Here is a 14,995-nt window from a genome sequence, read left to right on the forward strand (position 1 = left end):
GTGAGCATGCAGTGGGATTTTCTTTCTTTTGTGATACAACCCCCCCCCCCCCCCCCCCGCTCCCAAAAAAGAACTGTTGTTGATTATGATAAACAGCCCCCAATAGTGACATAATGATTTACTTTTAATGAAGAAATCCTAACGTGGTCCTCTCTTCCTGACTATACCTTCCCACTCTTCCCTCCTCTGTCCTTTCTCACTAACCTGCAGGACTTTTTGACAGAGCTCAACATTAATTGGATGATGTTGTGTTGACAGCACTGTAACTTTCCTTTGCAGAGAGAAGGCTTAATGCACAGCCCTGTCCACAATTCCATTTTAGACCAGTCGAGTCTCAGCTTATTTACTCACAATGTAAACAGCTGGTCCAGATTCTTATTGCCACCCCAGTGAAGCCAAGACACCAAATGCATTTCCTGGCAAGCATATAAACTAATCAGTTAAACTTTTTATGACATCTAAGAAGATATTAATCATTAAATTGCTGTAAACACATAACTAGGGCTACTTCTGGACTGCTACTTTTATCTGAAGGGTTTAGACTTTCAGCCGTGCTGACATGTTCTTGAGTGAGACACTAGATCCCAAGAGTACTATTAAGCTAAATGTGCTTTATAGCCTCAAGCAGAAAAGAGTCATTTAAAGTATTTCCTAAAGAAATGTTTTCATTTAAAGTATGCATAGAAAGACTGGCTCAAAGGTTGCTTTAATTTGCTGTGTCACATTTTAGGAAAATGTGGAGGGAGACTACTGCGATCACTGTAAGCCCGACACGTTTGGGTTATCCCTACGAAACCCGCTGGGCTGCAGCAGGTGTTACTGTTACGGATTGACCCACTTCTGCACAGAGGCGCAAGGACTTATCAGGATGTGGGTAAGTAAATGTATGTTTTTTGAAATGTTTAACGGATGAAAAGACAAAGAAAGTTTAATTTCAAGTCAATTCTGAAACATTTGGAGGATTTTGATAGCAGTGTTTTATTTTGTTCCCAAAAACTTTCTAAAAAATAAAGTAACCAACAAAAGCAAAATATTGCTGTATATTGCTCAAAATGCTGGTGATGTCTCTAGTGACTTTAAAGCTAATATTATGGTCTGTATCCTTGTTCACTTATGAGTTGTTTTGCCTGTAGTGTGTCAGAAAAGAGGACGTAGACAGTCGTTTTCTAAGCTGCCTATTTGATTTACACGCTGTCTACACTAGCTTACTTGCTGAGATAACTCATTTGGCAGCCGGCTGCCTGCAACTGACTCTGCATTATACGAGCGTTGCCAAGTAGACTCCATGTCCTTTGCTCATTATGTACAGATGATCTGCAGCTTTTATGAACATTTAATCTTAGCAGATTTGATTGCACCTAATTTTGCTCAGTGAAAAACCAAACATAGTTTTTTTTGCCAGTAATCATAAGCATTGTTTAATGATTTTCTCCTGTACTGCAGATGGAATTAACAATGTTATAAAAAGACAGACACCTCCAGTGATTAAACAAGGTTAAGGGCTTTTATAGTAGCTCTGATAGCTGTGTCTTTTTGAAGACTGTGGATGCTGCATTGTTTGATGCACTTACGAAAAGTGGGTATCAATACAAGAGATAACAATTACAAGCTGATGAGGGCAAAACAGAAAAGCCATGGACCAACAAAAGCCGTGTGGTGTTCACTACAAAAGTTTCACCTCACATTGGTTTGCAGAAACAAGAAGTCCTGCAGTTGCAAATCCCTCTGCTGCCCACAAACAGGGCTGTTCACAGGCTATTAAATGAGTTAATAGGTGTCTGTAGGTTCTCAGTCACAGGAGACTTAAATGTTTGAGTTGAAGCCATCTGGACTTCTTGAGGTTCTCGAAGATGTTTCACATCACACCTGAAACTTCTTCAGTTCTGGCAGCTGATACGGAGATATGTGAGCAGTTAGGATCACATGGGTCAAGATTTGAGTGTGCGTTCAATGATGGTTGTTCCAGGTGAGCATAGATGTCTTGTTGTACTCCTCTCTTAACCGTCTGTCTTCTTTGACCAAAATGTCAACACCTGTATCCTCAAAGGAATGTCCCTTCTCTTTTGAGAGCAGATATTCACTTAGTATTCACAGATTTGCCTCTCTGGGTAGACTTTGTGTTGTTATTGCAACCTGTGTAGCAAGTATTGAGTTATTAAATTAGCAAGCTACCTAAAGACTAACATTGGGATTCATAGCTGTTAATGTGTCTAAAATGTATGAAGTTGTTTTAACAATGAAAAGATGAGATTTCCTACACTGTCAACATAATCAAGGAACTTTTCCTGCTGTTCAGTCATCCATTGTACATGTTTTAGAGAACATAAACATAGGCGTGAAAATGACATGTAGCAACTTGAAGTCAAAAAGAGAGGTCTGATAGATTTAGAAAGACACTCAGGAAGTTTACAATCAGTTGTTGAGGAAAGAGTGTTTTGAATAAGGCCCCTTTATTGTAGAAATGGTTGCAATCAGCAATAAACTGCCGTTTCCGTGGTAACCCGTAGAGTTTTAGGAGGGTGGCGAGAGGCCTCATTTGAACAACAACCATTCACTTCATTTATTGTTGACTGGGTGGACAGACAGAAAGAGAGAAAAAAAATGGAGAGTTTATTGGTAAGAGGGAGATTTTTTCTGAACCACTGAATCGTGAGATTACACTGAGTGAAGTGGGATATATACACACACACTATGAGTGGACACTATGCACACACACACTATGCAAACACAGTACACATGCATTAATTCACACTCTTGAAAACTCACACTACATCGGATTACATAGAGGTTTTACGCACATACAACTTGCTGCACACAACTTTTTTTGAGGAAACGAAGTGTTAGATGGGTGAATATTTAATGAAGATTTGCACCAGCATAAAACTGTAAAAGCTTTTACCTTTATGTGGAATTTCCCTTATCTGTGGGAAAACTAGGAATATTAAAGCACCAGATAGAAGAAAGAAAACATTGTAAATATCTGAAAAAACAAAAGCATGCATGCTTGCTTTAAGTCTGTAGGTAAACTGTAAAGATAATGCATTGATTATATATATTATATACAAACTTTGTGATTTTTAAAGAGGTCTTGAACACAGGTCTTTTTTACAAAAGTTTTCCTTTAGACATGAGATGCCTTTTCACTCATTTTCAGTCCAGTCCTTGGAACGTTGTTTGACTGTAAAGCCACTTGATGCTCAAGGGATCAACAACTGTTGTGGCTAGCTGTAACAGGCATCTTAAAAAACTTTTACTAGCAGCCTTTTGCTAAAACATGCCTAAGATAGCACAGTTTGGCAGGCATAAAAACACATTTCTGCACCAACAAAGGTGATTCCGAAAGAGCTGTTAGATGAAAACTTGGCATATTGCCACACGGTATGCAGTCTCCTTAAAAATGTGACAAAACTGGACAAAAAAAGAGGACAAAAGAAGAAGCAGACCTAAAAAACTGCCACGGGTGCTGACGCAGACGTGTGAAGTGGTGAGGAGTGTGGACCCAAGTGCAGGCACTGATGACTGAGTAGCTGTGAGTGAGTTTTATTTACAGCGGGGGAACGAAATGCAAACAAAGGCAGAGCATCTTAAAGTCATGAACTTGGGAAATAGAAAGAAATTTAGCAGAGACACAGGACCTGAGATATACATCTGGTCCTTCATGTCTGTGAAGGTTCTCAGTCATCCAGGTCATCGTAGTCAAAGGAGCTTGCAAAGAAAAGCGTCTGGACTTCTTTAAGTTGCTTGAAGACGTTTCACCTCTCATCCGAGAAGCTTCTTCAGTTCTAAGGTCAAATGGTGGAGAGTCCCAGATATAAACCTAGTGGGAGTGACCCCCCACAGCGGGACAAAAGGACCCCCTGATGATCCTCTAATCGCCTGAGCCAAGGTGGGAAACTGGGCGTGGGTCCCAATCAGCCAGAGTTTCGGGTGTGTTCATTGTGAAACCTGGCCCCACCTTATCATGCGAATTCCTGAGGTCAGATGGCCCAGGATGTGAGTGGGCGTTAAGGCGTCTGGGAAGGGATCTCAAAACTGGATTATAGATGGCAGAGAGTTGGTGTCGTAAACCCCCGCCTCTGTTCAAAGATGGTCGCTCACAGTGGACATAGATGGCTTCTTTCACTCCTCTTTCAAACCATCTGTCCTCTCTGTCCAAAATGTGAACATTTGCATCCTCGAAAGAGTGTCCTTTATCCTTAAGATGCAGATGGACTGCTGAGTCTTGTCCTGTGGAGGTGGCTCTTCTGTGTTGTGCCATGCGCTTGTGAAGTGGCTGTTTGGTCTCTCCAATGTAGAGGTCTGAGCATTCCTCGCTGCACTGTACAGCATACACCACATTGTTAAGTTTGTGTTTTGGCGTTTTGTCTTTCGGGTGAACCAGTTTCTGTCTGAGCGTGTTGCTGGGTCTGAAATACACTGGGATGTCATGCTTGGAGAAAACTCTCCTGAGTTTCTCTGATACACCGGCTACATAGGGGATGACAATGTTGTTGCGTCTGTCCTTCTTATCCTCCCTCGCTGGTGTCTGGTCTTCTTTTCTGTGCTTCTTTGCTGACTTTAAGAACGCCCATTTAGGATAGCCGCACGTTTTGAGTGCTTCCTTTAAATGTGTGTGTTCCTTCTTTTTCCCTTCAGGCTTAGAGGGAACATGTTCTGCCCGGTGGTGTAGGGTCCTGATTACTCCAAGTTTGTGTTCCAAAGGGTGATGGGAGTCAAAGAGGAGGTACTGGTCCGTGTGTGTGGGCTTCCGGTAAACTTCGATGTTGAGTTTGCCGTTCTCTTCAATGTGCACAGCACAGTCCAGGAAAGGCAGACAGTTGTCCTTTGTGTCTTCCCTGGTGAACTTGATGTTTTTATCCACAGCGTTGATGTGCGCAGTGAAGGATTCCACTTCTTGTGTCTTGATTTTGACCCAGGTGTCGTCCACATATCTGTACCAGTGGCTGGGTACTCTTCCTTTGAAAGAGCCAAGAGCCTTCCTTTCCACTTCCTCCATGTAAAGGTTGGCTACAATAGGTGACACGGGGGAGCCCATGGCACAGCCATGTTTTTGTCTGTAAAAGCCTTCGTTGTACTTGAAATATGTAGTGGTGAGGCAGAGGTCTAACAGTGTGCAGATCTGATCGGGTGTGAAGTTGGTCCTTGGAGGACAGGACCAACTTCACACTCAAAACGTGCGGCTATCCTAAATGGGCGTTCTTAAAGTCAGCAAAGAGGCACAGAAAAGAAGACCAGACACCAGCGAGGGAGGATAAGAAGGACAGACGCAACAACATTGTCATCCCCTATGTAGCCGGTGTATCAGAGAAACTCTGGAGAGTTTTCTCCAAGCATGACATCCCAGTGTATTTCAGACCCAGCAACACGCTCAGACAGAAACTGGTTCACCCGAAAGACAAAACGCCAAAACACAAACTTAACAATGTGGTGTATGCTGTACAGTGCAGCGAGGAATGCTCAGACCTCTACATTGGAGAGACCAAACAGCCACTTCACAAGCGCATGGCACAACACAGAAGAGCCACCTCCACAGGACAAGACTCAGCAGTCCATCTGCATCTTAAGGATAAAGGACACTCTTTCGAGGATGCAAATGTTCACATTTTGGACAGAGAGGACAGATGGTTTGAAAGAGGAGTGAAAGAAGCCATCTATGTCCACTGTGAGCGACCATCTTTGAACAGAGGCGGGGGTTTACGACACCAACTCTCTGCCATCTATAATCCAGTTTTGAGATCCCTTCCCAGACGCCTTAACGCCCACTCACATCCTGGGCCATCTGACCTCAGGAATTCGCATGATAAGGTGGGGCCAGGTTTCACAATGAACACACCCGAAACTCTGGCTGATTGGGACCCACGCCCAGTTTCCCACCTTGGCTCAGGCGATTAGAGGATCATCAGGGGGTCCTTTTGTCCCTCTGTGGGGGGTCACTCCCACTAGGTTTATATCTGGGACTCTCCACCATTTGACCTTAGAACTGAAGAAGCTTCTCGGATGAGAGGTGAAACGTCTTCAAGCAACTTAAAGAAGTCCAGACGCTTTTCTTTGCAAGCTCCTTTGACAATCTGGTCCTTCAGTTGATCCACTGTTGATCTAGAAGCTATTCTTAGGAAGGAAAGCTGAGATACAAGAACTGGGCAGAAAATCGGTGGCAGCAGGTCTTGTAAAGTGATGAATCCAAATTTTACATTTTTGGTTCAAATCATTGTATATATGCGGAAGGACATGAGAGAGGTACAACAGTGAGTGTCTACAGCGATCTGTAATACCCTGTCATGCTTCGGCCTGCATTTCAGGCAATGGAGTCAGGGTTTTTGTCAAAATCGATAGAATCATGAATGCAGAAAAGTGCCGTCAGAGTTGTTGGTACCATTGGCAGTTATCCCAAACACTCTGCCAATACAGCAAAACCCTACCTGGATAGAAAAACACATAATGGAACACAATCAGTCATGGATTGGCCTCCCTAGAGCCTAACCCTAACCCCTAACTGAGACTGGAGCAGAAGGTAGTCAACCTTCCAAGAAGAGCTTTGAATTTCCTTCAAGAAGCGTGGCGAACTATTCCTGAAGACTACTTACCAAACATAGCTAGAATTGGACAAACTCAGTTTATATAGTGCTTTAATACAATATTTAAATTTATGTTTGCACATGTTTCAATAAATTTCTCATTTTCCTAGCAAAATCTAAAGAAATGAGGGGTGGCTCAAAACTTTCACATGATTATACATATTGTAATATAGATAGACTGCTACCTGTGACATGCTGGCATTATGGTTTGGCCTGCCTCATTCGCCGTGACACACTAAACACTCAGATTAGAGCATTAAAAAGAAAAACATTCTTAATGATACGCTGTTACTTAAACAGATATATGAAGGCAGCAGTTTAATGTGTTTTAATATCTGATGAGGTGTGTATTTACAGATTGTTCAATGACAGTACGAAACTGTATTTTTTACCATTAATTTGATTTCTATTTAGATTTTTGTTAGAAATCCATTACTCTATATTAATGTATGCCATAGTAATATGTAATAATAACTTATGAGTAACAGTTAAGTAAGAAGCGAGCAGTTTCCCATTTCATGTGTGACTACCTCACTTATACAGGCAATATTCCTAGTATATCCATGCTTTAGTATCTTAATAGATTCCAGAAAATCTGTGCACCACACCAAAAAAAAACCTTCCATAATGCCTCAATATTATTCACGCAATATCCACATATCAACACTTCTGGACAGATGGATCTTTTTTTAAAGTGTTTCACTGAACCACAATCCACAGTCAATAATAAACTGTGATATTATTCGAGTAGTATTGAAATATATACACATAAAATGAGAGCTGGAGAGAATGGAAATGAAAGGGGTAGTTTTTCTCCAGACTGCTTGTAATAACTGAAATATTATATCAAAGAGAAAGCTTGGCACATCAGATTTAAATTATATCTAGAATGTAAAGGAACAAAGTTTGATCACTAAGAGAAGAAATTTTAAAATTATCAATTTACTGAAGAAAGAAACAAACACTTCCTTCACTCATTAACAACCCACAGGAAAAAAGGAGATTTCTTCTGTATTGTTAGTGGGGGTTTTTTTTTAATGAATAATCTGTTAATGTGTCGCTTAAACACATTTTTGAGAGTGAAGGTGTTCCCTTGTACAAGACAGAGTGTGAACACGGTAAAGAAATTCTTCTTAATGCATTTAGGTTCAGAGCGGGAGTAAAGGTTATTGTTATATCACAGATAAGTCTTCACCTACCTCAAAGGATGAGAAGTACGCCAAGATCTATTCAATCTCATTTGAAGGATTCTCTAAAAAACTCCCATCATGTTTCAATCAAGTGTGTGTGCAGGAAGTGCTTCCATTCGGACCGTTTTGGAGGCCCAATTACAAGACGGCAAACAGAAAAAAAAATAAGAGAAGCTGAAATTTTGTCTGGGCATCTCAGACAAAAGCCATTTGAAATGGCAAAAAGATCAAAAGATGGTGATGAAAGAGCTTTGTTTGAGTCAGCATCGTCAGGAAGTGAAGAAAGTATGTGGATAAACAGGACAAGAAACACCACTCTGTCCAGTTATTGTTACACATTCTGTTCACTTGTATACTAGAGGCTACGCAATGAACACAGACTCCTTCACTGCTCGTTAGAAAGTTTTTAGCATGTTCACATGCTTCTTTAGGCTTATGCCATTGAAAGTAACTGTTGTACATATTCTAAGTATTTGTATTATGCTATTTAATTTTCTAATTAACAGTACAATCAGGTACCCTAACAGTATGAACAGAAAACAGGATTATTCTCTTAAACGATATCTTTTGGCGTTATTCTGCTGGGTTCCACAGGCCACTGCATTAATATTGTCATGGTTATGTATCCCAGTTAACACTGAAGCCGGAGCAGACGGTGCTCCCCTTGGTGGATAAATCCAACGCCGTGGAGACGAGAACAGGAGTTAGCTTCCAACATCCTGAGATCATCATTCATGCAGAACTTATCACCTCAACTCTGTCTGAACCATACTACTGGAAACTGCCTGAGCAGTTCAAAGGCTCTATGGTAGGAAATATCACAGTGGGGTTTTTTTATTGTTTGTATCATCTTGGATTTTACTTTGGTATTTACAAGATAGTGTGTGTATAGTGATAGACGCTAACAAACATCATGTCTTTCCAAATATAATTGCAAAACTCATGTCACACCTGCCGTTCATTATACATTCATATATTGCGTACAGATCCGTTGTTTTGCATGCATGTAAGACAAAACGGCAAGGTATTCATAGAGAATCTCAAAAATAATGCTCAAAAATCCAATAAGTACAATGTTGGTGATTGTTTTGTGTCATTGTTTCTCTTAAGATCACAGCATATGGGGGGCAGCTGAAATATGCTGTGTACTATGAGGCCAGAGAAGAAACCGGTCCTTCCTCCTATGAGCCTCAGGTCATTATTAAAGGTGGTCCTAACCACAACATGGTGATGACACGCCACATAACAGGACTCCAGATTGGTCAGCTCACCCGCCATGAGATTGACATGACAGAGGTACAGTAATGGTTTAGAGGTGATAAGGAAATTCATAGTAGTAGTAGCAGCAGTAGAAGTAAATACTGTAGGAGTAATTTAAAATTAATTGTTTATTTTACTCCATGCAAACAGGGTTTCTTAAACTGAGTGCAGTGATGATGTTGATTGTGTGTGTGTGTGTGTGTGTGTGTGTGTGTGTGTGTGTGTGTGTGTGTGTGTGTGTGTGTGTGTGTGTGTGTGTGTGTGTGTGTGTGTGCAGCATGATTGGAAATTTGCAGATGGACGGACTATGACTCGAGAGGACTTTATGGACATTTTGTTCTACGTGGACTACATCCTAATTAAGGCATCACACGGCAACTTGATGAGACAAAGCCGGTAACACACACACACACACACACACACACACACACACACACACACACACACACACACACACACACACACACACACACACACACAGAACAACTTAATCCTCCATCTCCACACATTGGGACAATGGCTAAATAAACATTACTTTTGTAAAAGTTTTCAGGTGCAATAATGCAATTTTTTAAAATCTATTTTTTTACTTTACTTTTTTAGAGTTTTGTTCATTAAACTAATAAATTCAAAGATTCTTGATTTTTTTTTTTTCTCCCAGTATTTCAGAGGTCAGTCTGACAGTGGCCGAGGAGGGCATACCAACCAAAGAAAGCGAGAAAGCCCACCAGATAGAGAAGTGCGATTGTCCAATTGGATACTCTGGACTTTCCTGTGAGGTGGGGACACAATTAAATACCTGCATGCATTCACACATGACACCACACATCTGAAGACCAAATATCTGCAAAGGTCTTGTAAAAGAAGCTCAGTAAATATATACAGCTTACAGATGGTGGGTATAGTGCTCCATAGTATTTGCAAGTAACTGGTTTTTTTTTTTAATTAATCATTTAAAATTTAAAAACAGGTGAAACTTGGAGACTATCTCATATAGAAAAGATTCGAGGACATCTCTCTAAAATGAGGCAGCATGGTTTGCAAAGTATCTGAACAAACCAAAAGACTTATTGAGCAATGTCCTTTGGACAGATGAGCGGAGATATTAGATTGTTGTTTGTTTTTTTTTGCTTCTGCCTGGGGATGCCACATTTTTTAGCTGGGTCCTGTAACCCAATATGAGTTGTGTGTTGAAATTAATTGAGTGCAGCTGAGAAAAAGGATGCAACATTAAAACGAATGAAAAAAGACAAAAAAAAAAGTACGATAGTGTGAGATTCTTACAAAAAAAATCACAAGAAAAACTATTTAAATTAATAAAAGTTCAACATTAATCACAGAGTGAGCTGAACTGGCTGCTTCCTTCAGAGCTCGGAAGAATTTTTTTTTCCTGCTTCTCTCACAATGAGAAAGAATGAGGGGAAAATGGGCGCACAGACATGGCTTTCAGTACTATCTCAAAAGTTTCTAATTTACATTTAGCTCAGCATTTTAAGCCTGTCGGTGCCTTTCAGACCCTCCTGTTTTTCTATTCTGTTTTTTATTCTTTTACTTTGGTTAGTCAGGATTAAGCCTCACTGAGCATCTCCTCCACTCAGTTGCGATTTTGTCCAACCAAATGACTTTCAGCTGCATCCAGCTCCTTTGCTTAAGCCGCAGAAATCTTATAGCTGTGACTCAATCTTTAGTCTAATGAGGATTTTGAAGACACAGCTTATGATACACTGACACAACAGTTCTGGCTAATTCTGCTAGGCAGCAGTGCCCAAAAGTCGTTTAGGCATTATTGTGTTAATCTTAAAGGTATACAAGGTCTTCTGGCAAACTTTTAACTGTGTTCTTCAACTTCTGTTTCACTTTGTTGGATTTTATTAGTTGTTCAGAGCACATATTTTCTGGAAAAAAATAACTTAAAAGCTACAGATACTATTAAAAATGGCATCTAAACTTAAAATGTTCAGGTTGTTGAGGGCTTAGCTGACAGATGGCCATTTCTATTTGTAGCTGCCGACGTTGTTAATAAAGTATATTTAAACAGGCATTTAGTGCTAGCACAGGGAACAGATGGCTCTTTAAATGGACTCCATTAATTATTACTGAGCAGGAGAGAGAGGAAGAGAGAGTTACCTTGCATGTGTGTGTCTGTATGTGTGTGTATGAATGGATGCAGTTTTGTGTGTGTGTGTGCATTTGGCAGGTACATGAGGGTGTGTGCCTGTGTTCAAAAGTTACTGAAGGGAGACACCTTTGTGTGTGTGGAAAAAAAAGAGAGCGGTCAACAACTGCCCAGAGAAGTAATGATTGGGGATTATTATGTGAGTGTGTTCCAGTGCCAGGCACAGTTTGATGTTACCGTGGGAACGCACACTTCATCAAACCTGTAAAAGTCTACTTCTATTTTTAATCTTTGTCTCTGATCTAAATCTTTGCTCCCATTATCTCTCCGTGCAGGAGTGTGCTGCAGGATTCTACCGTCTTCGCAGTGGTTTCCTGGCATCTGCTCCAGCGTCCAGCGTGCCCACGGCTACAGGCATGGGCAGCTGTGTTCAGTGTCAGTGCAGTGGGCACTCCTCCTCTTGTGACCCTGAGACATCCATATGCCAGGTAACTGTGTGTGTGTGTGTGTGTGTGTGTGTGTGTGTGTGTGTGTGTGTGTGTGTGTGTGTGTGTGTGTGTGTGTGTGTGTGTGTGTGTGTGGCATTCTACCGCTGGAGACCATCCTAGAGCCATATGCTGAGCAGTTTCTGGAGGAAAGAGGTGGATGAGGGTGCCATATAGGTGTGTAGGTGTGTGTTGGAAAGGATGTCTGGTACTGTAATTAGCCCTCCAATAATTAACGACCTCCAGCTTTCTCATATTTTATGTAATTTCCTCTTCTGTGGATCTCACCCAAAGTTATGTCTGAATATTTTTTTCAAGCAAGGGCTATTAGTTACAAGTAGTTACTGTATATAATGCTATGGCTGTATGACAGAAAACAGTGGTTGGAGACAAAGTTATTGCAACTTTGTGTAATAAACATACAATCTTGTTGCCTTTGAAATGGTTGCTTCAATGATAGAAACCAGGTCTACAAATGGTCAGTTGCCATCAGACTGACTTTAGCAATCTAAGGGCATAAGACAGAGTCAGACTCCTGTCTCTTTGTGATTGAATATAAGAATTGCATTGCATGTGTTTCTGATTAACTGTGCTAAATTTTCAAAAATTCCTCCACATAAAGTGACATAGTTGGTGCAGGACTGCGATTTAGCTGCAAAATGACCAAATGAATCCTATTACAAAGAGATGTGTTGCAGACGAGTTAAACGCATCGGTGCATACTGGCTTCAACTGTAACCTGTTGGCAGTCTGTCTACATTAAAAAACACTTTCTCAAGTTGCAGTCTGAGTAAGACCGTGATCATTTGGAGACAGGTTGGGTACCATCGAGTGACCTGTGCAATCCTTGCCGTCAAAAGTGGTCTCCACAGCTACTTGCAATCAGTTTCCAGTGGGGAAAAAATTCAGTACCATCACCAGACACTGATTTTTGTGAGTCGTAAGGAAGTCGCTGTTGTATTTTTAATCTAGCGTGAGTCATCAAAGGAGATTTATAACATCATCTTGGGCAGTATTGATAAAATTATAGGTTTATGTTAGTTAACACATTATCAATGGCTTGCTGTAAATAGATGTTCAATATTTATTGAAATGGGTTTAGTTCCTCAAACTGTGTTGTATTTACCTATGTTAGATTAGGGAACTGCATAGTGTGTTGCTGGACCGATGAGTCCTCATATTCTGCGAAAATACACACGCTCATATGCATGCCCTCAGTGTGAAACCAAATAGTTTTTTAAACCTTGTTTAGTTAATTTCAGTATTATTTTACTCGGATACATAACAGTACACATTTTTGTTCATCATGTAGTCAGAAATTCCCAGAATTTCTGGAAGTTTGCTCATAAAAATCCAAAACCTTTTCTTTCACTTTCAGATTTTAATGTAAGTTATCTACCACACTGAGGTGACAAGAAACGTGTGCACACAGACAAACCATTTGACTTAAACAGCTAGTGTTTTGATACTCTTCTCCCAATCGCCTGCTTTGACAGGTTATACTCAGAGAATTGTTTGTTTGTTGAAGTTACAACTTCTTACTTAATTTCTTACATGTTCTCAATTTCTGTTAATCTAATGGCACCTTAACGTGTTGGCATCATGTCAGAATTAGCACCTTGGCCACTTTTCTGTGAAAGTGATTTATGTACTATTACTAACTATTAGTCTCATTAAGTTAAAACATTTCAGTGCAATCTGGGTGACACTGTAAATATTGTGCACTACACCGAGTACCTTGACTCTCCGTTTATCACTACTAAAAGTATGTTTGAGTAAAGCGATGAAGTTAATGTAAAAATGAATTGTACTTGAATGGTAGAATGCTAAATGTAATATCAACAGCTTTCCAAACAAATGGGGGTGGTTGAATTCTCATGGAGCCTTGTATACCCTTTTGCATCTTACTTGCAGCTGTTCGTGGCAGCTGGCTGTCATCCCAGAGCATGTTTATGCCTCAGGTTTGTGTCCAGTGCAGCTCATTTTTGTTCCGAAAAGTTTGCTTGACATGCTTAAGGACATACAAACAGGACAACTGAAAGAGTCAGCTAAACAGTGTTTTCATTCCAATTTGTTTAGGTTCTAATGCATCAATGTATTTGTTGCCCACTGTCATTTTAAAGGAAAATTGAACTGCTTTCATTCTTAAAGGAACAATAATTCCCTTCCAAATATGGATTTAAACCACAAGTCCTAAACATTCACCATAAATTCATGGATAATAATGGTAATTATACAAATTCTGTCCTTGCTCAGCTTAATATTCCAACTTTAAACCCTAAGTGTGTGGTTATGTACTGACTTTTTTGCCACTTTCAGTTTCTTTTACTGTCTAATTTTTGTCAGTTTCTCCATTATTTCCATGACTTTCATCTCTGCCTTTCTTCTGCATTCCTTGTGTTGTTCCTCCTTCTGCCACTCCTCCAATTTATCTTTTTTCACCTCATTCACATCCCCTAAATTCCTGTTCTCCTTTCCCTAGTTATATATTTATTCCTCTGTTGTCTTCTTTCATCTTCTTGCCCGTCTTTTGTTTCTAGTTTTCTCATTTTTCATTTTCCCCAATCCTCCTTAACACCTCCTTGGTTTTACCAATTTGTTTTTCTCTCTCTTTCTTTTTTTTACTACTTCACGCCCTCTTCCTCTCTGCCTTCCAGACATTTTTTCCTTGCCCATTTCTATCTTGCTCTCCATAACAGCAGCATCATTAGCATTTTCTAACCGAGCGGGCTAAATTGAAAATGCTAAACGAGTTTGTTTCTGTGGTAATTAGAGGTAACGAGGAACACAGGAAGTTAATGGAAATGACTTGCCTCGTTAAGAGGCGACTTCCTGTTGTACTGATTGAAGTTCCTATTTATAACAAACAATCCGAACACATAGGACAGGACCCTGGGGATATGAAAGAGAGAGGTGCGTGTTTGTGTACAATATGTATTGCCGTTTAAATTGTGTGCGTTAAAATGATTGAGCTCACAGTGAGTGTTTGAGGGTGGAGGTGGAATAGGGGGTATTTTGTTGTGTGTCCTAAGTGCCTACAGTCTGCACATATTGTACAGAATTACTCTATATAAAAACATGCCATATTTTTGCCATGAGATGTACCAGAATGCACAAAGGAATAGACACTGTGTCCGTGTGTGTGCATGTGTGGGTGTATGAGACTTTTATAACAAGCATAGCTAAAAATAAATTACAAAATAAACAGAAACATCTGTGGATATGAAAATATTTTAGATATATTTAGATCTCTGTGTGTTGTTGTACCCATGAGGCTATCTGAACAACAGCAAGAGTGAAATCCTGCGAGGAAAATTAGTATTTCAGATGCTCTTGAAGAAGGAAGCTTATTAAAGTCTTTGACGTGTG

At 40.2% G+C, this 14,995-nt stretch overlaps 1 protein-coding gene across 4 annotated transcripts in view; it reads left to right on the plus strand.

Moving 5' to 3' along the window:
- lama2 (laminin, alpha 2) overlaps nucleotides 1-14,995 on the plus strand; it is a 228,061-nt gene that overhangs the window by 145,300 nt on the left and 67,766 nt on the right. For all 4 annotated transcript variants that reach the window (XM_080883708.1, XM_080883710.1, XM_080883709.1 and 1 more), the window contains 6 exons: nucleotides 731-874; nucleotides 8,397-8,573; nucleotides 8,876-9,061; nucleotides 9,303-9,421; nucleotides 9,687-9,804; nucleotides 11,477-11,629. In XM_080883708.1, coding sequence (XP_080739834.1) covers nucleotides 731-874; nucleotides 8,397-8,573; nucleotides 8,876-9,061; nucleotides 9,303-9,421; nucleotides 9,687-9,804; nucleotides 11,477-11,629 — 897 coding nt within the window. The remainder of the gene's footprint in view (nucleotides 1-730; nucleotides 875-8,396; nucleotides 8,574-8,875; nucleotides 9,062-9,302; nucleotides 9,422-9,686; nucleotides 9,805-11,476; nucleotides 11,630-14,995) is intronic.

This window comes from Rhamphochromis sp. 'chilingali' (genome assembly GCF_963969265.1).
Source record: "Rhamphochromis sp. 'chilingali' genome assembly, chromosome: 5".
In the NCBI taxonomy this organism is placed as follows: domain Eukaryota; kingdom Metazoa; phylum Chordata; class Actinopteri; order Cichliformes; family Cichlidae; genus Rhamphochromis; species Rhamphochromis sp. 'chilingali'.